The following is a 24753-nucleotide window of genomic DNA, read 5'->3' as shown; positions in this document are numbered from 1 at the left end:
AGAAACAGACTAGTTTGTGAATAAATCTAAATAACTCAGTTCAGTTCAGTCGCTCAGTCATGTCCGACTCTTTGAGACCCCATGAATCACAGCACGCCAGGCCTCCCTGTCCATCACCAACTCCCGGAGTTCATTCAGACTCACGTCCATCGAGTCAATGATGCCATCCAGCCATCTCATCCTCTGTCATCCCCTTCTCCTCCTGCCCCAAATCCCTCCCAGCATCAGAGTCTTTTCCAATGAGTCAACTCTTCGCATGAGGTGGCCAAAGTACTGGAGTTTCAGCTTTAGCATCATTCCTTCCAAAGAAACCCCAGGGCTGATCTCCTTCAGAATGGACTGGTTGGATCTCCTTGCAGTCCAAGGGACTCTCAAGAGTCTTCTCCAACATCACAGTTCAAAAGCATCAATTCTTCGGCGCTCAGCCTTCTTCACAGTCCAACTCTCACATCCATACGTGACCACAGGAAAAACCATAGCCTGGACTAGATGAACCTTTGTTGGCAAAGTAATGTCTCTGCTTTTGAATATTTTATCTAGATTGGTCATAACTTTCCTTCCAAGGAGTAAGCGTCTTTTAATTTCATGGCTGCAGTCACCATCTGCAATGATTTTGGAGCCCAAAAAAATAAAGTCTGACACTGTTTCCACTGTTTCCCCATCTATTTCCCATGAAGTGATGGGACCAGATGCCATGATCTTCGTTTTCTAAATAACTCAGGATCATATAAAAATATTTTGAAGGATTTAAAATCAACTAAAATATAAGAACACAAGAATAATATTAGCGTAGGGGCTGTTGGGCCAGTGTGAGGAAAGCAGGAGACACTCCATTTTGTAGCCTGCCATCCTTCTTAAAGACTGGATGTGAACTGGGCCTAAGCCCTGCCCAAGTGAGGAGACCATTGCTAATGAAAAGCAGGTCTCCTGGAGACTTCCCTCCCTACAGACAGCAAATGGAGATTGTAGTTGAGGTCAGGCTGCCCCTGTTGGATTAACCATGGAGACATCCCCCCTTGATATATAATCATTGTTGCCCCCTCCCATCCATCAACTTTAATTGTTTGTTCTCCTAGCACCTGCTTATTGTAAAACTCAGTCATATACAACAAAGAGGTTGCTAACAGTGTCAGACTTTATTTTTTGGGGCTCCAAAATCACTGGAGATGGTGACTGCAGCCATGAAATTAAAAAACGCTTACTCCTTGGAAAGTTATGACCAACCTAGATAGCATATTGAAAAGCAGAGACATTACTTTGCCAACAAAGGTCCGTCTAGTCAAGGCTATGGTTTTTCCAGTGGTCATGTATGGATGTGAGAGTTGGACTGTGAAGAAAGCTGAGTGCCTAAGAACTGATGCTTTTGAACTGTGGTGTTGGAGAAGACTCTTGAGAGTCCCTTGGACTGCAAGGCCATCAAACCAGTCAATCCTAAAGGAAATCAGTCCTGAATATTCACTGGTGGGATTGATGCTGATGCTGAAGCTTCAATACTTTGGCCACCTGATGCAAAGAGCTGACTCATTGCAAAAGACTCTGATGCTGGGAGGGATTGGGGGCAGGAGGAGAAGGGGACGACAGAGGATGAGATGGCTGGATGGCATCACTGACTCGATGGACGTGAGTCTGAGTGAACTCCGGGAGTTGGTGATAGACAGGGAGGCCTGACGTCCTGCAATTCATGGGGTCGCAAAGAGTCGGACATGACTGAGCGACTGAACTGAACTGAACATGTAACCAGTCACCTGGGGGGAGGGAGAGCAGTAATAAACTGCACTCCACTGTCCTGAGTGTCCTCCGAGGTGTTTTCTGTGACTCCAGGTTCCACAACAGGGTAATTAAGAGTAAGTATTGAAAAAAAGAGGAATAAAAATTTATAAATTCCTAACTAGTAAAGGGGAAAAACGCAACAGTTAAAAATTAATACATCTTTCAAAGGGAAAGAAAATATTAAAGAAATGGAGTAAGTGGGACAAATAGTTCAAAATTGGAAGGTAGAAATAAACGCTAAACGTTCACTAACCGCCTTAAGTGTAAATGAACTAATGCAAAGACATACATTGTCAGATTGGTGTTGTAAACATCCACATATTTGCTGTCGAAAAGAAACATGGAAAGTAAGAGGGTGCAAAAAGGCAGAAGTTAAAGGATGACAGAGGAGTACCAGGAAAATTCAGCCGGAAGATAGAAACTCCATTAATCTCGGGTAGTTGAAACTTTAAGGTCAAAAGCGTTATTAAGCACAGAATCCTAAAGAAGTCAGCATGACCAATTTCCTATTTTCTTTCTTTCCCTTTCTCCTCCTTCCTCCTCAGCCCCCCTCTCTGACTTAGCAGCAGACAGTTTTGTTGCCTGTTTTTCTCCATTTCCATATTCTTTGCTCTTCTCACTTGGTCTCCCAGGGCAGAGTCCACACCCCGTGGACCTCTGAGTCTCGTCGTGATCATGTGAGAAGCGGTTCCTAATAATTCAAAAGATTATTGCTTGAAGAATCTTTCATGGGATGAAAGGGAGATTATCCTGAGGTTAGCTGTCAGTCTGAACCACCGATACCCATAAAACTCCACCATCTTTGCTTTGTTAGGGATTCTGTGAGTGACCTTGAACAGGTAACGTAACTTCCTTTCCCTTTGCTTGTTATATTTAAAGTAAGAAGTCTGCAACTAGATAAGCAGTGATGCTGATAACAAAAAGCCAATCACTGTAAAGTAAGACATCTATAAAGGCAATAAAAAGTTTAGATTACAGAGTGGTTGGCTACCACTGACTTGTCACAGAGGTTTGCAGGACAAAAGAGTATGTCCTTCCACCACCCAAATCGGAAAGGACTTGATAAGCTTTGCAATGTGTGACTAGTTTCTTGGTTAGAACAGCCTCACCACGAGGCAGCTACACACATCAGCCTAAATCTTGCTGTAATTCCTAGCCTTGTGCCTGGTGATTGATTTAAAAGGTCACAAAGCTCCTGGTTGGGACACAACTGTGCTTGGGGAAAAAGTAGTACTTTTATGCTACTTTCTTTTTACAAATTTATATTATCAAGAAAAAAGAAACCTCACTGTATATTAGTATATCTCACATCTCCAAGGGCCAAGTTTACATCACCAGGTACAAAAACATTTTTGACTTTTCCAAATTTAATTATGAAAGTCTTAAATGGACCTTTTCCTCTCTCTGACATCTACCTTGACTTTGATTACTACCCAACACATAGTTATTTCAAGAAAGCCATCTAGAGCTGTGAGTGACCTTGGAACATGACTTAACATACCTGTACCTAGGTTTCCGAAAGCCTGCCTCACAGGCTGGTGAAGCTGGAATAAGATAACATGTGAAATGTAGAGATTATAGTATGACCCTAGGTGCCTCTCCAAGCTCTGAGTAGTAAAGGTGCCTCTGATCTCACTGAATGGAAAAGGGGAAACATATATACTAGGATCTTACTTCTAGCCAAGCATTGAAAGGTGGGAAAAAGATAACATATATTTTATTAATTTTCAACAGTGAAACTCATGGGCTATCAAGATGGTAGCAGCACCTGAGGGTAGTCTCTCCATGTCCTTTACTCAGCTTGGTTTTATATGGACAACCTGTTACAAGAATGAAAAGAAATACATATATAGTATTTATATCTTTGTATATTAGATAAATGTGATTGGATGGGCAAGAGGCGCAGAGGGAGGGAGGGGAAAGAAAAAGAACAATCTAAAATGGCAGCATGGAAGAGGAAGTGGCACCCACTCCAGTACTCTTGCCTGGAGAGTCCCATGGACAGAGGAGCCTGCTGGGCTACAGTCCGTGGGGTTGTAAAAGTCAGACACGACTGACCATAGCATGCACACAATGGCAGCATGCTCACATAATTATGAATTATGTAGTAGCTTTAGTATGCAACTGCTCAAATGAAATCTTTCATATAATTTTTAACTTTTGGTGCTAATTTAAATTTTTTATTTTTAATATTCAGCACCAAAATATGGCATTGGATACTATCTTTATTACCAAGACTTTAGTCCTTTTGACTTTTCTTTTGGAATTAGGGAAACCATAGTAAATCTTTGGGCAGGATACAATACATACTTAGGAAAAAATGACTTGGAAATCAGTTTTTCCTTTAGGTTCATAGTAGCGCAAGGAAGCTGGTAGATATCAGTCTTCTGTGATGGTCACTAATCACTGCACAGGCCCTTGTTCACGGTAACTAGACAGTAAAAAGAAGCTGGTAATGCTGATTCAAGCCCCCCTAAATTGAGAGCTTAATATTTTCATTCAAAGTCTGATTTGGGAAATAGGCCATTTAAAAAGGAAATTTCAATAATGCGATTAACATAGGAAAATATTGAGTTGTCCACAAAGTTCATTTGAGTTTTTCCATAACATGTTATAGAAAATCCTGAATGAACTTTTTGGTTCACCCCAATGTCATACCATACGCTCAGATTCAGTTTCAGGAATTAACATACGCTCAGATTCAGTTTCAGGAATTAAAAAAAAAAAAAGATACTATCCTGTATCTTAATTGGCTTGAAGAAATGAGAGGCACTTGGCCCAAGAGGGACATGAAAGTGAGATATACAGCTAAGCTCAGAGCCAACCCTGCCCCCCGCCCACCCCCAGCTAATAAATGCAAATTGCCCCTGACCTAAGCAACCTATAGTGTAGAGAGTATTATGGGATCTGTTCTTTAGGCTTTGGTTTCTAACCATGCAATTGTTTTTAATTTGGTTTTAAAAAGTAATAATAATAAAAAAAGTTTAAAGGTATGAGGATGACTTCAGTGTCTGAAAATAGATTTGTGGACTTTGATGACCAGACTCAATTTTTAGCCACAGCCCTCCCCGCTGCCACAGGCACTTTGGCAGGTGTCATCCCAAAACAACAAACCGTTTTACGGTTTAAACTCTCAGGTAGCTCCAATCTCTCCTTTCTACATAGAGGAATCATTATAGGAATTTGAAAATTGCAGTACAGGAAAGCATTAGAAGTTATTTCAGAGATGGTTTCTGGCATAAAGATACACTAAGTTATGCTGTCGACTATATCCCTTATTCAGAGAAGGCAATGGCACCCCACTCCAGTACTCTTGCCTGGAAAATCCCATGGATGGAGGAGCCTGGTAGGCTGCAGTCCATGGGGTCGCTAAGAGTCAGACGTGACTGAGCGACTTCATTTTCACTTTTTAGTTTCATGCATTGGAGAAGGAAATGGCAACCCACTCCAGTGTTCTTGCCTGGAGAATCCCAGGGATGGCAGAGCCTGGTGGGCTGCTGTCTCTGGGGCCGCACAGAGTCGGACATGACTGAAGCGACTTAGCAGCAGCAGCAGCAGCAGCAGCAGCATATCCCTTATTATTTCAGTTTAATTTCTAAGTTGTGCTCAGGTTGAATACAGTGAGCATACTGTTACCACAGTTGGTTTTGTGGTCTATTTTTGATGCTGTTGTTAGATTGTGGTCAGGAGGAAGAAAGAAAAATTTAAACTGAAATATCAGAAAGTCACCATGTTAAAATACGTGTGAGTGTGTGAGTTGTTCCCTTAGTAATATTAACACCATCAGACGCACAGTTCCGAGGTTCTGAGCTTAGAAGACTAAAACAACTTCTGTGTGCCAGTATACCTTAGCCTTTGTGTGTGTGTGTGCTCAGTTGCTTCAGTCGAAGTGTCTAGCTCTTTGCGACCCCATGGACTGTAGCCTACCAGGCTCTTCTGTCCATGGGATTCTCCAGGCAAGAATACTGAAGTGGGTTGCCATGCCCCACTCCAGGGATATTCTGGACCCAGGGATCAAACTCATGTCTCCTGCGTCTCCTGCATTGTAAGTCCACTCTTTACCACTGAGCTGTGGGGGATGTCCCAGGTATTTGCAACTTACTGTACATTGAACCTATCCCTGACTTCTTAGAAGTGAGAATTTTTCCTCCTTAAGTCAGTTTCATTTCAATGAATAAATCATTTCTATTTCACCTTTAAAGAGGGCAATTTCCCATGCTGTAACAAGTCCACTCTAATAAAATACCTAGTCACATGGATTCTGGAGGCACTTTCAATGTGATCAGGGTCACAGGGGCGGGCAGGGGGGAGGCAAATGGAAAGCTGGCAGGTTCCCTGTGAGATTCCCACCACAGCACGCTGACATCTGTCAAGCTTTAGCCTTTCTGGTGAAGAGACACCAGAAGGTGGCCCACATACCTGATGCATGGAATTTACAGAACCACAGTTGCTTCAATATAGTTGAAAAGACTAACCAAAAAAAAAAAAATCTACCTGAGATTTGACATTAAGCTTAAACACTGAGCCAAGAATCTTACAAAGTTCTGGGTTCTACTTTGAATTGCTAATCAGAGAGCTTTGGTGGGAGAAGGCTGTTTTCTTTCTGGCTGTTCCTGTGCAAGCTGGGCTGACTCACCCACCATCACACCCCTGCTGATTTCCATCGCTGCTGGCTTCCCATGCAATGTCCTGGGACTCTAGCCCTTCCCTTATTCTCCACGCGAGCCTGATCACCCACCGGCTCCTCCATCTCCCAATGTGGGGCTCATTGCACCAGCTCTGCTTCCTGCCTCTCTTGCCATCCCCATCTCTCTCCAGCCTTTGAACCACAGCTCTCCTGCCGGGTTTCAGGCGGCCCTCTTACTTTGTCCCTGGCTCTGCCAAAGACAGGAACGAGCATTTCCCGTTTGTTCCCTGGTCCCACTACACCCCCAAGCCTCCTCCAGCTCTTTGGCTAGTTCTCAGCATGTCTACTCAAAGCAGTTTCTAAATTATCCACTGGTACTTCTGCTGCTGCTTGAAATAAGTAAGAAGACAGCAAGACTGAGGGTTTTGTTTTGGTTTTTTTTGGGAGGAGGGGGGCGGGTAACATAGGATAAAAGGAATGATAAAGCTGAACCCAGTCCTTGTAAACCAGGTGACTGCTCCCCACAGTATCGGGAGAGTGACAGGCATTCTGGAAGTTGCCATGGAGACCGCTCTTGCTTCCTGTTTTCTTCCTGAAACACCAGCATACTTGAGAATAATGTGTAACTTTACATTTTCCATCTTTCCTAGAAGCTGGTTCCATTTTGCCTGGCAGCAATCGCCAGCTCTTTAGTGAACCCTGGGCCCCTCTTCTTCCTGGGCACACAGGGTGCACCACCTTTCTGTGAGACGAGCTCTTGCCGAGGAAACGTGGGCAGAGGTGCTGTGTGTCGCCTCTTGGCCCAGGCTTTTAGGAAGCAGGTGTGCCTCTTCCACACCCTCCCCTTTCTGCTGGCTGAGTGTGAGTGGTAGAGAGACCCCTCCGATGGAGAAAACATAAATGGGAGTGGAGATTCTCTGAAATCCTATGCGGAAGGAAATTGTCCACCAGTGAGGAAGACTCCCTTTGGCGTGCCATGTGAATGAAAACCTCAATTGTGTTTCAGCCTTTATATGTTTGTGGCTGTCTTTTTGGTACACATGTCAGGCCTCCTCTAATTAATGCAATCAATATCTCAGGTTTAAGAACGCTAGATCATATGAATGTCAGAATCTGGGCCTTCATCCTAGAAAATACAAGAGGGACTAGTCGAAAGGAAGGGAAAGCAAGAAGAAATTATAATGTGAATAACTCCAACCATTTACTGCATATGTAACCATGCGTTGAACCTTGTTTTAAGCACATTACACGTACTGTCTCATTTAATTTCATTCATTTCCTGTAACAACTTTAGAAAACAGTACTGTTATTATCCCCATTATTCAGATGTGGAAACTGAGGCAAGAGGTGCAGTGCTCAGGAAACCATGATTCAGATCAGTTGATTCCGTAACCCAGGCTCTGGGTGAGAAACCACTACTGCGTACTAGGCATTCTGTACAATTTTATCTTCACAACACCTATTGCAAAATAGCTTTATTATCCCCATTTTAAAGATGAGGAAGCTTTAAAGTTCCTCAAAGATAAAAACCTTATACAACTAGACAGATTCAGCCCAAGGTCTTATGTGGCTCTCAAGCTCATTCTCTTTCTGTCAGACCCTTAAAGTCAGAATCTAGATAGAGCAGTGAGGTCACTGGGACTCAGTTTCCCTCCACTTCTGGGCCCAGGAGTCTCCGGGGTTGATCTGTTAGCTCTGTGACCCTGGAACCACTATTGTCATCACGCTTTGTCAGCTTTGGAGATACTGGGATTTCCAGCCCGTGGTGTTCACCAGATTCCCCCTGCACGTCATCAAGACTGTTTGCTCACACTGATAACAAACTGGCGAGGCCTGAAATATCAGTCAGCCCATCCTTGGCCACAGCCTAACTACAGGGAGTACTTCCTCAGTCAGTGAGAGATCAGTCATGTTCAGGCCTCAGCGGAGAATGGAAACCAGTGGCATGGAGGCCCATTCATTTAATGAATAAAGGGTTTACGCACACCTGGAGTCATAGTCTAGTCCACACCTCTGTCTTGAAACTCCCAAAGCCGTAGAGGGCCACCAGGAATCCTATTTTTACAAAGACCTCCTGATCCTCTGAGAAAAAAATACTCTGGGAATGTCAAGGCTTGTTGGGACACAAGAACTGAGTTGAACAAAGGTGGAGAGAGGGCGTGCCTCCTGTGTAGAAATGCAGAGTGGATGTCAGTCATTTCTGCCTGCCCTCATACTTGGTGTTTTAACCTCGATGACCCACCCTCTCAGTCTCTCTCTCTGGGCCCCTCCAGAGCTGGTTGACACATCAAGCCGTTCCTCAAGACCAAGCCCCACCCTTCCTCCTTCCTGACTTAATCTGAGGACTACTCTGCTACTGACGTAACGGGAGAACACGATCAGTGCTGGGGGCTCACGGTGGGACAGCACAGCGGCATCACGCAAGCCCCGACCAGCATCGTGAATCTGAAAGGCCAAGGCCACTGAGGAACCAGAGAGCCAGTGTCTCGTATTCATTCAATTCACTCAACGTTTGTGGTTGAGAGAAAGCACTGGGGCCCCTGAAGGAGCTGGAGCTCGCCTGCAGCGTGCAGCCAGCCAGGCCACAGTGGGGACTGCAGAGCACTGGTGGGAGGTGACTGTGGTGCCCTGGGGAGTGAGCCCATCATGTTGTCCGGGGTTCCCACAGCAGCAGGCTTGGCTGGTCCTAGAGCCCTGGGAGGGGCAGGAGGAGAGGATGCCCAGAAGCTCATGTCTTCCACACTGAGAATCAGAAGATTACGCAGGGGTATGGGAGGGGCAGCCCCACACTCCTTCTAGTCATGCCCATCCCTTCTGCAGATGGTAGACAGAAGGGGTCTTGGATAAATCCTTGCCTGATCATGTCACCCTGCTCTGACTTTCAGTCACTCTAGGCCTGAGACCAGACTCATTACTGTAGCCTAAAGGACTCTTGCCTAACCCTGTAAACCCATTCATTTCACTGTGCCATGCCCTCTAGACTCTCTGGAGCTCAAAAAGTGATCATTTGATGTCTCTAAACCCCGTGAGGACAAAGTTCCCATCTTTTCACTCATCGTTTTATACTGCATGTAGCCTACTTGTCTGACATAGATGGTGTTCAGTCAGGGTCGATTGGTTGGTTGAATGCATGTGCACTCAGTTGCTCAGTTGTGTCCAGCTCTGTGTTTCCCCACGGACTGCAGCCTGCCAGACTCCTCTGTCCATGGGATTCTCCAGGCAACAATACTGGAGTAGGTTGCCGTGCATGCCCTCCTCCAAGGGATCTTCCCAACCCAGGGATCAAACCCATGTCTCCTACGTCTCCTTCGCTGGCAGATGAGTTCTTTGCTACTAGCGCCAGCGGGGAGCCCCAGGTTGGTTGAATAATTGGTAAAGCCAATGTTCTAGGACCTAAGGTGGAGCAAATCACTTCTGTGATTGCAGCCTGGGCCCCTTATTTTCCCCACGGTTGGGATGACATCGAGAGACAGGGTACAAATTGGGCCCTGACGTGAACATTTGATAACAAGGGCTTCCATCAGAGTCTCATGAACAGACATGCCAGCTAAAGCAGATTTTACTGTTTCAAATAGTTTTTTAGAAAGGGGTGTGAAATAGATTCAACAAATGAACATAAGAAATGAAATTTCGCTAAGTGTGGAGCCTTAAAATGACTCGGAGGAACACCGCCAATTCAATTTCTCAGTTCTCTCCCTTTTGGAGGGATGGTGCGAGCCAGGGTCAGAAAAATGAGGTGGGCATCCTAAGAGAAATGTTTGCCCTGATGCCAGCAGGCTGGCAGTATGTCTAGAGGAGGCTTGTGAGGCAGCTTTGGTCCAGGCTCACTGCCAACAGCATCAGGCCCCAACCCTCAGTGGAGGAAAAACTTCCCTCACTTCTGATAGGACTGGATACGTGGCAGTGTTCATTTTGGTTCTTTCCTTATGATGGTGGTTTTCCCACCATAGTTTCACTCAGGAGGGACTTTGACCATGGCCTAACCTGGAGGGGGCAAGGAAGGGCGGGGCACCAGGTGACTCAGAACTGATGAGGATTAGTTAAGCACAACTCGAGAGGCCCCTTTGTTAATAAGGAAATAGTTCCCAGATAACAAAGGGGGAAAGCTGGCAGAGAATTTAACACGGTAGTGATAACGAACTGATTGCGCACGTGAACTGAGCCAATCGTGGGTTCGTTGCTCAAGCAAACTCATAAATTCCAAACCATCTTTTAACTGTAGAACTTAAAAGATGAAGTGTGAGAGGAGCTGTTTACAAGGAAGTAGGTTTCTGCTGGGTTTCCCAGTGCTTGCAGGCTACTGGGAATGTGAGCTGGCCTTTGCTTGGGTACTCGGCCCTACAGATGAACAGCTGTTACTTAAAGATCTGCAGTGGAAGCCCTAGATGTTGCGTGATAGATTGGAAGGTTTAACACGGATTCAAATGAGTTTTGCTCTTTTGAGTTAAGAACTCACTCTTAACACAGGAGTAGGTGGCTTAATTTCAACACAGGATTTTTCACATGCATTATCTTCAGCTCCTACTGTCTCCCACTTACTAAGAAATTCTGCCACCTGAAAACGAGTTTGTTTTGAATGCTTCCACTTTTTTAGAGTCAATGTCAGTTACCCACGAGGGAATTACTCTGTTTTGAAGGTTAACCACTATAGTTTATTTGGGTGGAAACAAATAGAATGAGAGTGAGCCAGTAAAAAATAAATACATAAATCAACACATTAGAAGAGGGAACTGTTTAAATTACACAGTAGCCTGTGGATGCCAGATTCTGTCTACTGAGGCAGGGAGACCCTGGGAGTCCCATCTCACGAGACAGGCCTGCTGTGGCGGAGACAGAAATCAAGCAGAATGCAATGGTTGTAAACACTAGTAGCAGAGAGTCGGTGTTCTCACCTGGACGCTCAAGAGAATCACATGGGCGGCTCTTAAACCCACAGGACTCAAACTCTGCCCCCCAGAGATTCAGATGTCCTTCCTCTGGGGTAAGACAGCAGCATTATTCAAAAGCTTCCCCGGGTGATGCCACTGTGAGCTAAAACCGGAAACTCAGGCATCCCTGGGCTAAGAATGGAAGCTGCCGGTGAGGAAGGTGAAGGGAGCGCACGCAGTGGGGGCACAGACTCCCCGTTCAGCTCAGAAACCCACAGAACCGCAAACCACCATGACCATTCAGTTCCGCTCCAAGCTACTTACGGAACTCTAAGCTTTTGTGAAGCAAGTGTACTCATACCACGTTTCCACTTTTGGACAATGCCTCTAAATACTGGATGCGATTTTTACTGCTAAGCTTACATTAAGTCCATTTCTTAATAGCCGTGTTTTGTATTATCCACAGCCTCTTCTCCCCCTCGCCCTAGTGCGTTGAGAGGCGACCCTAGCACAATTCCATTCACTTACTTTGATTCCTTGTAATCCATAGCCAGGGGAGCCAGGAGGGCCAGGCAAGCCTTTCTGCCCGATGTCACCCTATTAGAAGACACAGAGAAATCGGAGAGAAGGGTAAGGAGATTTAGAAACGAGCAACAGATTACTGCTCTTAGCTGCATTCTCACTGCAGTCTTTCCATATTGATATAAAGCAGGGTTTTTCCAAAAATTTTAAACCACACAATCCTTTCAAACATTTTTACATGTAATCCAGCTATAAAGCGATAAGGCAGAACTGCTGGATGTAAGCAGAAGTGCTGGCCCCATAGCCTTGCCCGCTTGGGCTCCTCCTGCTGCCCTAAACACCAGGCGTTCAAACACGGCTCACACATAATTCTAGGTAGCCTTTACTATTTTGCACCATTTCAATACAGCATATTAATTCATGGGGGTTGAACTTAAAGATTCAGCAGGTTTCCTTGCTGGTTCAGGGGTAAAGAGTCTGCCTGCCAATGCAGGAAGATCCCTGGGGTCAGGAAGAACCCCTGGAAAAGGGGATGGCAACCGACTCCAGTATTCTTGCCTGGAGAATCCCATGGACAGAGGAGCCTGGCGGGCTACAGTCCATGGGGTCACAAAGAGTCGGACACGACTGAGTGACTCTCACTTTCACTGTACTATGTCGCACAATTTCAATATAGCACATTAATTCACAGAGTTTGCAGTTAAAGACTCAGCACCTATTGACGTGGATCAGAGTTGAATTGCTAAGAAAATATGTAAATGAAGCAAAAAGTATGTCAGTTCCCACTATATGTTCCTTACAGCATAATTTGACCCCATATTTCTTGAGGAAAGACGTCTGTGGTCAAGTAAGATTGGGAAATATTTACACCATGGATGTGCCTCTCCTTATAGATCCCTGGGGCAGGTGAATATATTAAAGCCTCTAAGAAATCCCATAATAGAAAGGTTAGTTTAACTTTGTTGATCCCAGAAGTTCCCTAATTAACACTTTGGCCAAACAAACTTTCAGGAATCCTAAGTTAATCAAAGTTACTGTGTAGGTCAGTCTTTTCCTTTCCACTATGGGGAAAAACTTTACTTTTTTTCTGATTACAAGAAGAACTTATTGGAGAAAAAGTAAAAATAGAAGTGAAAATTACAATGAAAAAAAAATCAACCCATCGTTCCATCACCCAGTGATAACAACTACTAACATCTCAGAGGGATCTCCATCCATTTAAAGGGATCTGTATGGTTAAGAAATAGCCCACTATCACAATGGAGTTGATGAACAAAAAAAAAGATAAACTAAGAACCTTGGTAATTCTAGGATCTGCAGTCAAATCTGTGATTCACAAAGCTCTCTCTCTTTCCTCCCTGATAATAGGATTCTAATTAACTTCTGTGCATTTGGGCTATGAATATACCTGTCTGTAGTTTGAATTTGTGATGGGTGGCTCACTGAAACCTGTTTTCCCTATGAATACCCCTGGTATTTCTTTATTGTTGTTAAGTCATTAAGTCGTGTCCGACTCTTTGCAACCCCATGGACTGTAGCCCACCAGGCTCCTCTGTCCATGGGATTTCCCAGGCAAGAATACTAGAGTGGGTTGCCATTCTCTTCTCCAGGGAATCTTTCTGACCCAGGGATCAAACCCGTGTCTCCTGCATTGGCAGGCAGATTCTTTACTGCTGAGCCACCTGGGAAGTGGTATTTCCTTACCTGCCTCTTTGAACAAATCAAAGGAATATTTGTTGAGCAAATGAATGAGCAATTAAAACTGGGCTCCTCAACCCGAGCATAATTAACATTTTGAGCTGGATGATTCTTCAGTATGGAAGGCTGTCCTGTGCATCCCAGGCATCAACCCACTAGATCCCAGTAGCCCTCCTTCCCCAGTGGAACTTGACGCCCAGAATGATTCCAGATACTGCCAAAGGTGCCCCTGGGTGGAGAGGGGAGGACAAAATCTCCCTCATTGAAAAACACTGGATTAAAAGAATAGAAGGATAAATAACCACCAAATTGGAGGTGACAAAAGGAAGAGAAGTAGAATGAGAGCAAAGGGAGCCAAAGGAAGTCCCTCTCGGCTTCTACGGGGACAGTAAACTAGGCTCTTGCACTGCGGCCCTGACAGAGGAGACTGTGCACACAGGTCACAACAGACCCATCACCTGTTACCAGGTGGCCTGAGGCACCTCTGGCCAAAGTAAACACAGGCTTCTTAATGTTAGCATAGTCTCTAAGGGGCCTGGGAATATTTTGAGCACTTTGCAATCACTTTTTAAAGAGGCGTTAACTTTCTAATTTCTTTGGGAGGAAGCAAATGACTTTATATGCTTAAATGTTCTATTTTACTGAAAGTTCACAATAATGAAAATGTAAGGCTCTTCATCAGTATCAAGAAAAAATAAGTCAACATGATATGAGCACTTCCTGTGCACTAAATGTTTCCTTGGTCGTCTGGATGGCACCTGACCCGTACCCAGAGCACAGACCTGCGGACTCACCTTTGGCCCTGGGGTTCCTATGCCCCGAGGCCCAGGGGGGCCTGGAGGGCCTCTGACGCCAGGATCTCCCTGAAGAAACACAATGAATGACAAGTTGTTGATTTAAGAAAGTGCTGTGTATCATGTTTCATATAAAATTTCATATGATAATATTTTCTATGAATTTTCATATTCAGAAATATATTGTAAAATCCCAAACCCTTGAATTTGACTAAGATAATAATCTTTTCTTCCAGATCATTTTTCTATATTTGATCAACAGTATTATCTCTCTTTGTTTTCATTTCTTATTGCCATTTATCAAGCCAACTGATATGGGTTCATTTCAAAGCAATCAAGTTAATTAGCTTCTTGGAAACCTTAATATATACTTTTTGGAGCTCGCTTCTTGGGACTTTGGAGAAGTAATTACTGCCATTGTGAAGACAGGGAGAAAGGAGAGACAAGAATAATAATTTTTTAAAAAGCATTAAAAGATATAACCTTTCTGAGCTAGTTGCTCTTACATTTTTATGCAACAGTGATTATCCTACTTGGGCTCGAGATTGGCTTTAGGATACTCCTGCCTCTAGAGGGGTCGTGAGTACACAGTGAGTTCTCTCAAGGTTACAGATTCATCAAAGCATGACAGTTTCATAATAGGCAACCACCACCAGAAATAGGCTTTCCTGGTGGCTGAGTGGTAAAGGCATGGCACCCCACTCCAGTACTCCTGCCTGGAAAATCCCATGGACGGAGGAGCCTGGTAGGCTGCAGTCCATGGGGTCGCTGAGGGTCGGACACGACTGAGCGACTTCACTTTCACTTTTCACTTTCATGCATTGGAGAAGGAAATGGCAACCACTCCAGTGTTCTTTCCTGGAGAATCCCAGGACGGGGGAGCCTGGTGGGCTGCCGTCTATGGGGTCACACAGAGTCTGACATGACTGAAGTGACTTAGCAGTAGTAGAGTGGTAAAGAAGCTGCCCACCAGTGCAGCAGACCTGGGTTCATTCTCTGGGTGGGGAAGATCCCCTGGAGGTGGGCGTGGCAACCCACTCCAGTATCCTTGCCTGGGAAATCCCATGGACAGAGGAGCCTGGCGGGCTGCAGTCCGTGGGGCCGCAAAGACGACTGAGCAACTAAACAGCAGCAACAATCACCAGAAAGGTGGTGGGGTCTGATTGGGGTGGGGCGGGCCCTGTGGTTAGATCTCTTTGAGGTGTGAATAAAGGAAGAAGAGGAGGAATTAAAATCTCTCCGTTGATCACTGTCAGTGTCCCCAGTAGTATGTTCTGCATGTTTTTATATGATACTCGGTGTAACTTCATATTCACAAAAATCTTTTTGACGACTAACTTCCCTAACTTCTCTGAACCTTCATAAATTCATCAGACACATAGAAAATCGTGTCTACCTTTCATGGAAATGACAACGAAGGCAGATACAGAATGTCGTGCTCCTATCATCTTGTCTAGCATACAGCAGGCACTTGGTAATTGATAACTCCCCACCCCACCTTTTTTTTTTTTAAAGAAGAAACTAAAGTTTGCCCAAAGCTGCATAGCTATTGCGAGGCAGGGCTGGGAGGATGTGGAGAAACAGAATCCGTGTTTGTTGCTGGTACAGCTACTTTGGAAAATAGTTTGGCAGTTTCTTTAAAAGTTCAACATAATTTTACCATTTGATCTAGTAATCTCACTCCTAGGTATATACCCAAAGAAATTGAAAACATATGTCTACACAGAGACTTAACATATGAATGCTCTTAGCAGAATTATTCATAATAGCCCCAAACTGGGAAAAACCAGAATGTCCAGCAACTGGTAAATGAATAGACAAAATGTGATATAATTGGCAGTTAAAAGGAATGAACGACAGCTGCACACAACAATATAGATGAGCCTCAGAAACTGTTCCTAATGAAAGAAATCAAATACGTGAGACTACATATTGTTTGAGTCCATGTATATGAGATGTCCAGAAAAGGCATATCTGTAGAAACAGAAAGTAAGTCAGTGGTTTCCTGGGGCCAAGAATAGGAGCGTGGAAGGAGAATTAACTATAAATGGACATGAGAGATCTTATTGGAGGATGAAGATGTCCTAAAACTGATTTGTGATGATGGCTATATAGCTTGGTAAATGTACTAAAAAAATCACTAAATCATACACTTGAAGTAGGTGAATCCTAGGACATACAGAATATGCCTCAATAAAGTTATAAAGAAAGAAAGCCTAGAACCAGTCTTTGAACCTAGACTCCCAAACTCTTTGCCCTAGGTTGTTTTGTCCACGTCCTAATTAAGAGCTAAATAACTAGCTTTTCAACAATTCAAAAATCATAGATTATAAGAAATGATTACATTGTTTATCTAGAAAAACATCCCATCTTTTATTTAGCTTCACTTTCAACTTACAAACCTTAAAATACTTCTATAGAAAACAAGGCCTAAAAATTGGGGAAAACCTTTAAACTTTGTTAATGAGTTAGTTCTTTTATTCCCTACTTCTTAATTACATGTTTCCCTTTTGCTTGCAGGCAACTTTTATGATTCTGGTCTTCTACCTCCATCTCTTCCACTTAGTCCTTAGCTGCTTTTGAGACCACAGATACTAATTCTCTCTTTGACACCTCTCTACTTCTGATTCCCAACTTTTACTGACCCGAAGTTTCTCCCAACTTAATGATCATGCCTATCATCAAGAGCTCCAAGTAGAGAACATGACCTTGTCCTGTATTATACACATTTCTATTATCTCTTCTTTCTTGTGTACCTCTGAAATACCTTTAAAAGGGATATCTATAAGTCCATCAAGCAAGGGTCTCCAGTTATACCTGACCAGTTCACACACTTGCTGCATTTTCTCTTTTATTCAGTTCCTGTGACCTTCACCCTTTAGGAATGTCTGATGGTTAAATGCAATAGAGCAGCTGCCCCTGAGGACACCTTCTTGCCGTCTGCCTATCTGACCCTTAGCCAGTGAGCTTTAACAACGTGATCCATGCCACTGGTACTCCAGTGTTTACCTCAAACAAGCTGTCCATCTCTTTTTTCTATATAACTGTTGACATATAGCTATGTTTTATCTATCAGATTAGTCTTTTGTAATCTCTTGATCTATGTAAATATACTTGATCTATGCTTTTATGAATCTGATAGACTTTAAATCAAGTCTTAACACATTCTGCAGGTATTAGAGTTGGTCAGTAACATGTTTTAGGGTAGTTCCTTGGGGTTCATGGACCAACATTTTCAGTAGATGGGAATAACAAGCCGTTAATGAGCTGTGTAAATCCACATAGACCATGTCTCTCTACTCTGGTGGGGTCTTAAAAATGTATCCTGTCTTTTGTTCCACAGCATCTGTTCATGCTAGCCTACAGCACCAGGTAAGAGTGCTTAAGAGGACTGTGGTCAGGACTCACTTCACTCCTGGAGAGCCCCACAAGTGCCCGAGAGGCACATTTACTATGATATTTTTAGATATGTTGTTTTCTTGTCAGTGGATAGAGTGACATCCACAAGTAAGAAGACTCAACAGGTACTTACAGAGCCAGATTTAGCTTCCACGTGGGAGCTGAGGTTATTGGATCCTGCAGAGGGAGCTCTTGCATTAGGAGATAATGAACAGACCTGAAAGCTAGTCCCGGAGTTGCCATTTGTAACTACAGCCATCAATTTCATAAGTCTTACAAGTCCCCTGTCATCTCCACTCCCTCGAAAAAGAGTAACTATTTAGAATGTCTTCAGCTTCATCTTGGCCCACAAAAGGATTCTAGATGGGAGATACTCCTTTCAATTTCATACAAAATGGCCAAATTTAGGACTTTCTGCAATGCTTCCAAGTGTGAACTTAGCAAATGATTCAGTAAAGGTTTCACCTAGTCCATAACCTTGCATAGTGGTTAATTTCAACCTCTTTAAAATCATGCATAATATTATGATGGTCCTAGTAATCATTCATTAAACCTTTTACATTTTAAAAGGAAGAAAAAGAAGAAAAAGAAAGCAAAGGCACTATCACATGCATTTTCCCTTTGGCAAATATTTTCTTTGGTTAATATTCAAACAATTATAATTACTTACTAATGAAATCAGTAATAAAATTTATTTTTTACTCATGTGTCATGTACTTTTTATTCAATATCTTATCTGAACATCATTACTGTATTTTACACATAAGGAAACTGAGGCTAAAGAGAACATAGGATTTGCCAAAAACCATGCAGCTGGAAGCAATTCCAACCCAGGTCTGACTCCAGAGTCCATCTCCTAAATGATGGTGACTAGAGCCAGAGGCAAGGTGCCGACTTCTCCCCAGACTTGTTTCCAGCTGCCATTTAATGCAAAGACCATGGCTTTGTGGCTGTGAAAGTCCTTTGCCTATACTGAGTCAATCATATTCTCTCAAAAAGAAGAAAAAAACATGTAGATTTTAAGATTTCCAAGAGGTCCACACAGCCCACACAAGCACCCAGCTGTCTCAGCTTCCCTTTCCCTCGCCCTCTTTTGCCATGCCTTAGTTTTGTGGTTTTCCCCAGATTTCAACTGGTCTCTTTCCAGGTCTCCTACTTACACAAACGCTTACTCTCTGTTTATCTATACTGCAAAACACTTCATTTGGCATAGTAATGTGCACTCTGACTACTACTATTTCTACTAATACTTTAGTGTGTTAGAATTCATAAAAACATCTTATAGACATGATTCCATTCACTTTGCAGAATAACCCTGTGAAGTAGGCTTATTTTCCCAAGTGACAGATGAGGAGGCTAAGTCTGAGGGAGATTAAATGACTTGCTGAGGTCACAGAGTTTATAAGTGGCAAAGATTTCATGTGGAACAGTGATAAGGAGACATCTGTTATATCTTTTATGTTCTATAGGATTTAAGTACAATATCTGAGACTTAGAGACAATCTTAGAGACAAAATAGTCCATTAGACTGTCTCCACCTTCATGTATTAATAAAGCTCTAATCTAAATTGTTTGTGCCAATTTAATTCTCTGTCACTCTTTGAGAGGCTGTGGAAGTAGATTACCGTTGTTCTTAAAGTGATTTCATGCTTTTTTACTTTGGGGGCAATAAAAAGAAAATTGAATTCACTATGAAAAGAATTAGCCTCTCAAGGATTTCCCCTAAAAAATGGTACTCTGAAGAGTCCACTATATGATGAAAAAAAGAATGATTGAGTTTTAAAATAAGGTAGGAGTCAAAGTTATGATTTGCAGTTGCTTAATGTTTCTTTTTATCTGGCTTTTAAAGAGAATTAAGATACACCTACTAAGGCTCCAATTACCACAAACATAAGCAACACTCTGGAACGAATTATGTAATGAGCTTGTGACTCCTAAATACCTCACTTATGGTGGCCAGTATGTCAATGGAAGTTTTAGAGGCGGTCTGCTAAGCTTTGGACAGACAACTCAGTTATTGATAATTGTGTGTTAATTATTGACTGAGCCGTTGTCAATCACAACTCAATCACTGTTCCCTGACACCCTTTAATGATGAAAAGGGAGACAGTAACAATTACCAGCACAATTCTCAAGTGGATGGGGAAACAAGAAGGTGTAGAAAACAAGATTCAAGTCACTATAACATTTCCTTTAGTGTACTTTCCCAGCTTTAAATTTCAAAGCATTTAAAATAATTTCAACTCTCTCAAATCAGTTTCTCTCCTAGTTCAGTTTCTTCTCCTAGTTTTTTCTCCTAGAAAGTTCCCCTAGAACTTTCTTTTCAGTTCAGTTCAGTAGCCCAGTCGTATCCGACTCTTTGTGACCCCATGAATTGCAGCACGCCAGGCCTCCCTGTCCATCACCATCTCCCGGAGTTCACTCAAACTCATGTCCATCGAGTCGGTGATGCCATCCAGCCATCTCATCCTCTGTCGTCCACTTCTCCTCCTGCCCCCAATCCCTCCCAGCATCAGAGTCTTTTTCCAATGAGTCAACTCTTCGCATGAGGTGGCCAAAATACTGGAGTTTCAGCCTCAACATCATTCCTTCCAAAGAACTTTCTTTTATTACAGTATAATTGGTTTACAATGCTGTGTTAGTTTCTGCTGTACAACAAAGTGAATCAACTATATGTATACATATGCCCCTCCCTCTCCAGCCTTCCTCCCTCTCCCCCACCCCTAGAATTTCAGTATTCGCTACAAAGCAATAGCATTTTAAAGTCCGTGATAACTTAAAAACTTGCTGTAGAATTTAGCGGGGATTTGTTGTTGATGGTTTCTTCGTTTTCTCAAAATCAACTCATCAAAGATGAGCAAATTATTTCCCTGTGCCGAGAATCTCATTGGAGAGGGAGAGCCTTCTTATTTAGTTAGGTTAGAAACCTTAAAAATAGAAATGTTGATAGTGCCTTTAATGTCAGAGAGCAGGTTCTCTTGTGTTGATATTCAATATGATTTTCCACTAGGGGAAAATCCCTGCATGATTAAAAATAAAAAATGTGTTGATGGTGACATGGGTGTTGAATGTTAAGAGGATAAAATGTGCGTCCTTAAGGCTGAAGGGAAGGTATGTATGTACTCCTGGGAAGAGAAATGCAGAGCTAGGGAAAGAGTGACGAAAAACAAAAATTATACTGAAAATTATAAGGTAAACGTGATTATGGCTCTGATTGCAGAGATCGTGCATAGAACTGCATCGAGGAGTAACCTTGAAAAGTCACCTAGTCGAGTGACCTTTTCTGACATCTAGAGGTCAAACTGCCTGGTATTTAAACTTGATATGGCTCTGGTTTTAATTAGTCCCGTTTTTGAGCTGATTGCCCTGCCTGTAGCAATTTTGCAGTCATATTAAAAATGGTGGGTTTCATCAATTCCAATTTGGAATCATGGACCCTTAATATCACTATCATTAAGTCTGTATCCCAGGTCAGCCCTCCTTGTCAGACAAGGTTCAACATGGAGCTCCTTGTCCAGCCCACGTCCGCTGACAGAATCCACAAATTCCTCGTGCATCTCTGTGTGAATCACTCCTCTGTTCCACCTCTGCCTACTGCTGGTGTGCGCATATGTAAGCCATTGCAGAGAACAGAGAGGCGATTCAGATGCTGGGAACGTTTTCAGAATAATGGTACTCAGAGGGATTCCACATAGACTTGCACTTTAATTTATGAGTATGGGTCACTTTTGTCAAATAAAGCATGTGTTTACAATATTCAAACATTTAAAGCTCTGGAAAACGTTGAACTCTTTGGGGTTTGGGCTTATGCTTCTGCTGAATGTTTATATGATTTATGTTTTGACAATGGAAAAGCTAGAATGGAAAGAGAGACCACCTAACTGTCCCCTAAACAGTGCCGAGGTGGTCGGAAAATGGACAGTATGGAAGATTGAGCATCTGTAGATCGGGACAAGTCATTCCACCGGCTCTGACTTATTAATTCACCTAGTTTTCCATTCATTCATCCATATTTATAGTCTCCCTCTGACACTCAAACAGAATAGTATCAACACTGTTCAGACTCTAAAGGGGCAAGTCGTTCAACTTCTTTGGCTCTTGATTTCCTTATCTATAAAATAAGAGAGTTCTTAAAAATTCCATGATAGTCTGGAAATATTTAGGTCGCACATAATATTTAGGTAGTATACAATTATAACATATAACAACAACCACCCAACAAGTTTTTTCTGCCCAGACTTGATTACAACCACTTAATGGTTAAAAGGTCCCTTAAGAATCCCCCAAACCAGGTTAAAGGTTCTCTTTGCAAGAACTGGCCTCAGTTCCACTGCCCCTGAAGCTTTGGGGAAGGCCTTGGCTTTCTCTGTGATGAACTGGCACAGTGATGGGGGCTGAGAGAGCTGAGAGAGGTGCCTGGTGGGATGCCCCTGCCCTTCTGAGCCCAGGAGAGCCACTCCTCATAATTCTCTCCCAGGAGGCCAAGAACGAACTCCCACCCTCAGAGATCGACATCTGAGACCTCAGCCTCAGCCCTGGGTGATTCACCAGCCTACTGGGATGAAACATACAAAAGCAAAGAATTATCTGGGCTTCTCAAAAGGTAATACAGTTTATAGACTGATAGTCCCCAAATCACAAAGGGTCCTCTTTGTCTCTGGTGTGCATGCTTGAGGAGTGAGTGAATAGTCGCTCAGTCATGTCTGACTCTTTGTGACCCCATGATTATACAGTTCATGGAATTCTCCAGTCCAGAATACTGGAGTGGGTAGCCCTTCCCTTCTCCAGGGGATCTTCCCAACCCAGGGATCGAACCCAGGTCTCCCACATTGCAGGTGGATTCTTTACCAGTTGAGCCACCAGGAAAGCCCAGGAATACTGGAATGGGTAGCCTATCCCTTCTCCAGTAGATCTTCCCGACCCAGGAATCAAACCAGGGTCTCCTGTATTGCAGGCGGATTCTTTACTAGCTGAGCTATTAAGGGAAGCCCTGCGTGCATTCTTAGTCATGTCCAGCTCTTTATGACCCCATTGACTGTAGCCCATCCATGGGATTTTCTAGGCAAGAATACTGGAGTGGGTTGCCATTCCCTTCTCCAGGGGTCTTCCTGACCCAGAGTTCGAACTCACATCTCTTGCATTGGCAGGCAGATTCTTTACCTCTGAGCCACCAGGGAAGCCTAGTCTCTTGGGGTCCAGTCAAGAAGTGCAGGCAGTGTAATGCAGGATCTTTGCGCTTGCCCTCCCTATCAGTGAGCTGACAGTTTGGGTCTAAGGACCAGGGCACTGGATGAGCGCTTCCTACTGCGCAAAATCCAATTGTCAGTTCCTCTTTATGGCATGTTCCAAAGTGGATTTTAAAACCGTATCTACTATCTCCTTGGAAACTTGTAGTTTTCATAAGAATTTTAGAAATCTCTCAGAAGCCCTTGTCAAAATTCGGAGTACCTTCAAGGGAAGTGTACGGAGAAGTACTATAACCACTGATGTCAGATGGAATTCCTTCACTTGGAAAAAAGCCACAGAGCACCACAAGGCTGCAAGATGTCAGGGACTGCTTTTTATATGTTTTGAAACATAGGCGCTTTGATTCTAATGTCTGTGTCATATGCTAAACACATGTGACCTTAACTAAATATCGCAAAGCCCACCATAAATTAATCGTCAACCTTAATGGCTTCCTCATTTCAAAACACATTTCTTTTGTAAGTTAATGCCCTAAGGCCAATATTTTAAGGTGACAACACAGGATTTAAGTAAAAAACATCCAATATATATGTCTATACAATTATACACACATGTGCGTCCATGCACACAAACCCACATATTTCCACACACAATTTCTCTGCCATTTTAAGACAAAATAGAAGGAGAGGAATTTTGCAGACATTTGAGTCCTATGCTTTTGCTACCATTGCAAACCTTAGGTGTTTTGAGAGTCTCAACTCCACCTTACTAAACCAAAAGGACAAAATTAAGTGGAATTAGACTTTTCCAAAAATGTCCTTTTCTTTACCAGCTTCTGTTGGGCTGTGTGGGTAGCCAAAAGTTTTCTTTAGGAAATGAAAAAGACACATAAAGACTCTAAGGCATCTATAAAAGAAGAGAGGTGATTTTGGAAGTTATTAGAAGCTGCTGTTTGCTTTTGGAATGTCCTTGATTTTGAAATTCATGATCCAAGTTCTTTGATTCTAAGAAGAGCATGCACTCCTGATATTTCCTTCCAGGGCTAGAGGTGGGCAGGATAACACACCTCCCCAACATCCACAAGAAGGGGAGGCAGGAAGAAGGAAAACGCAGCTGGGAGGGAGGTGTGGAAAGAGACAGGTCCTAACCAACATTCCCTCCTCCCCTGGGTAGAAGTGAGCTGGAGGATGCCGCCTCCATTCAGCTTCCTGTACGAATTAATAGACACAATATGAGTTTGGGCTTCCCTGGTGGCTCAGCGGTAGAGCACTCGCCGGCAACGTAGAAGACACAGGAGACCTGGGTTCGGTTCCTGAGGTGGGAAGATCCCCTGGAGAAGGAAATGGCAACCCATTCCAGTATTCTTGCCTGGAGAATCCCATGGACAGAGAAGCCTGGTGGGCTACAGTCCTTGGGGTCGCACAGAGTTGGACATGACTGAGCATGCATGCACATAAATGAATATGAGTTTCACCTGAGACACATCTTTTGGCAACATGTTATTAATAACAACCAAAAATAGGCAGGATAAACTTTTGAAAGAACACCTTTTTTTTTTTCCCCCTTAAAATGTATATGAAAAAACACAAGGGACTTTGAGAGAGAAATGATCAATGAAACCATTTAGTAAATGTTTTAGTCTATATGTTAAATAATCTGACATGGTGGAACATTCACAAGAATAAAAAATTTTAAGTGCTATCTGTGCTTAAGTGTCCACCTTTTTATTAGTACTGCTAAATGTAAAGTAGTAATCAGATCAGATCAGATCAGTCACTCAGTCGTGTCCGACTCTTTGCGACCCCATGAATCGCAGCACGCCAGGCCTCCCTGTCCAACACCAACTCCCGGAGTTCACTGAGACTCACATCCATCAAGTCAGTGATGC

The 24753-nt window shown here is 43.2% G+C and overlaps 1 protein-coding gene across 1 annotated transcript in view; it reads right to left on the bottom strand.

Moving 5' to 3' along the window:
• Positions 1 to 24753, bottom strand: part of COL28A1 (collagen type XXVIII alpha 1 chain) — a 182446-nt gene that overhangs the window by 60242 nt on the left and 97451 nt on the right. The window contains exons 26-27 of the mRNA XM_070368820.1: positions 14280 to 14348; positions 11794 to 11862 (exon numbers count right to left, since the gene is read on the bottom strand). Of these exons, the coding sequence (XP_070224921.1) occupies positions 11794 to 11862; positions 14280 to 14348 (138 nt within the window). The remainder of the gene's footprint in view (positions 1 to 11793; positions 11863 to 14279; positions 14349 to 24753) is intronic.

The sequence above is a fragment of the Bos mutus genome, chromosome 4 (genome assembly GCF_027580195.1).
Source record: "Bos mutus isolate GX-2022 chromosome 4, NWIPB_WYAK_1.1, whole genome shotgun sequence".
Taxonomy (NCBI): domain Eukaryota; kingdom Metazoa; phylum Chordata; class Mammalia; order Artiodactyla; family Bovidae; genus Bos; species Bos mutus.
The sequence above is the reverse complement of the archived record's forward strand: the minus strand, read 5'-3'. Positions and strand labels throughout refer to the sequence as shown.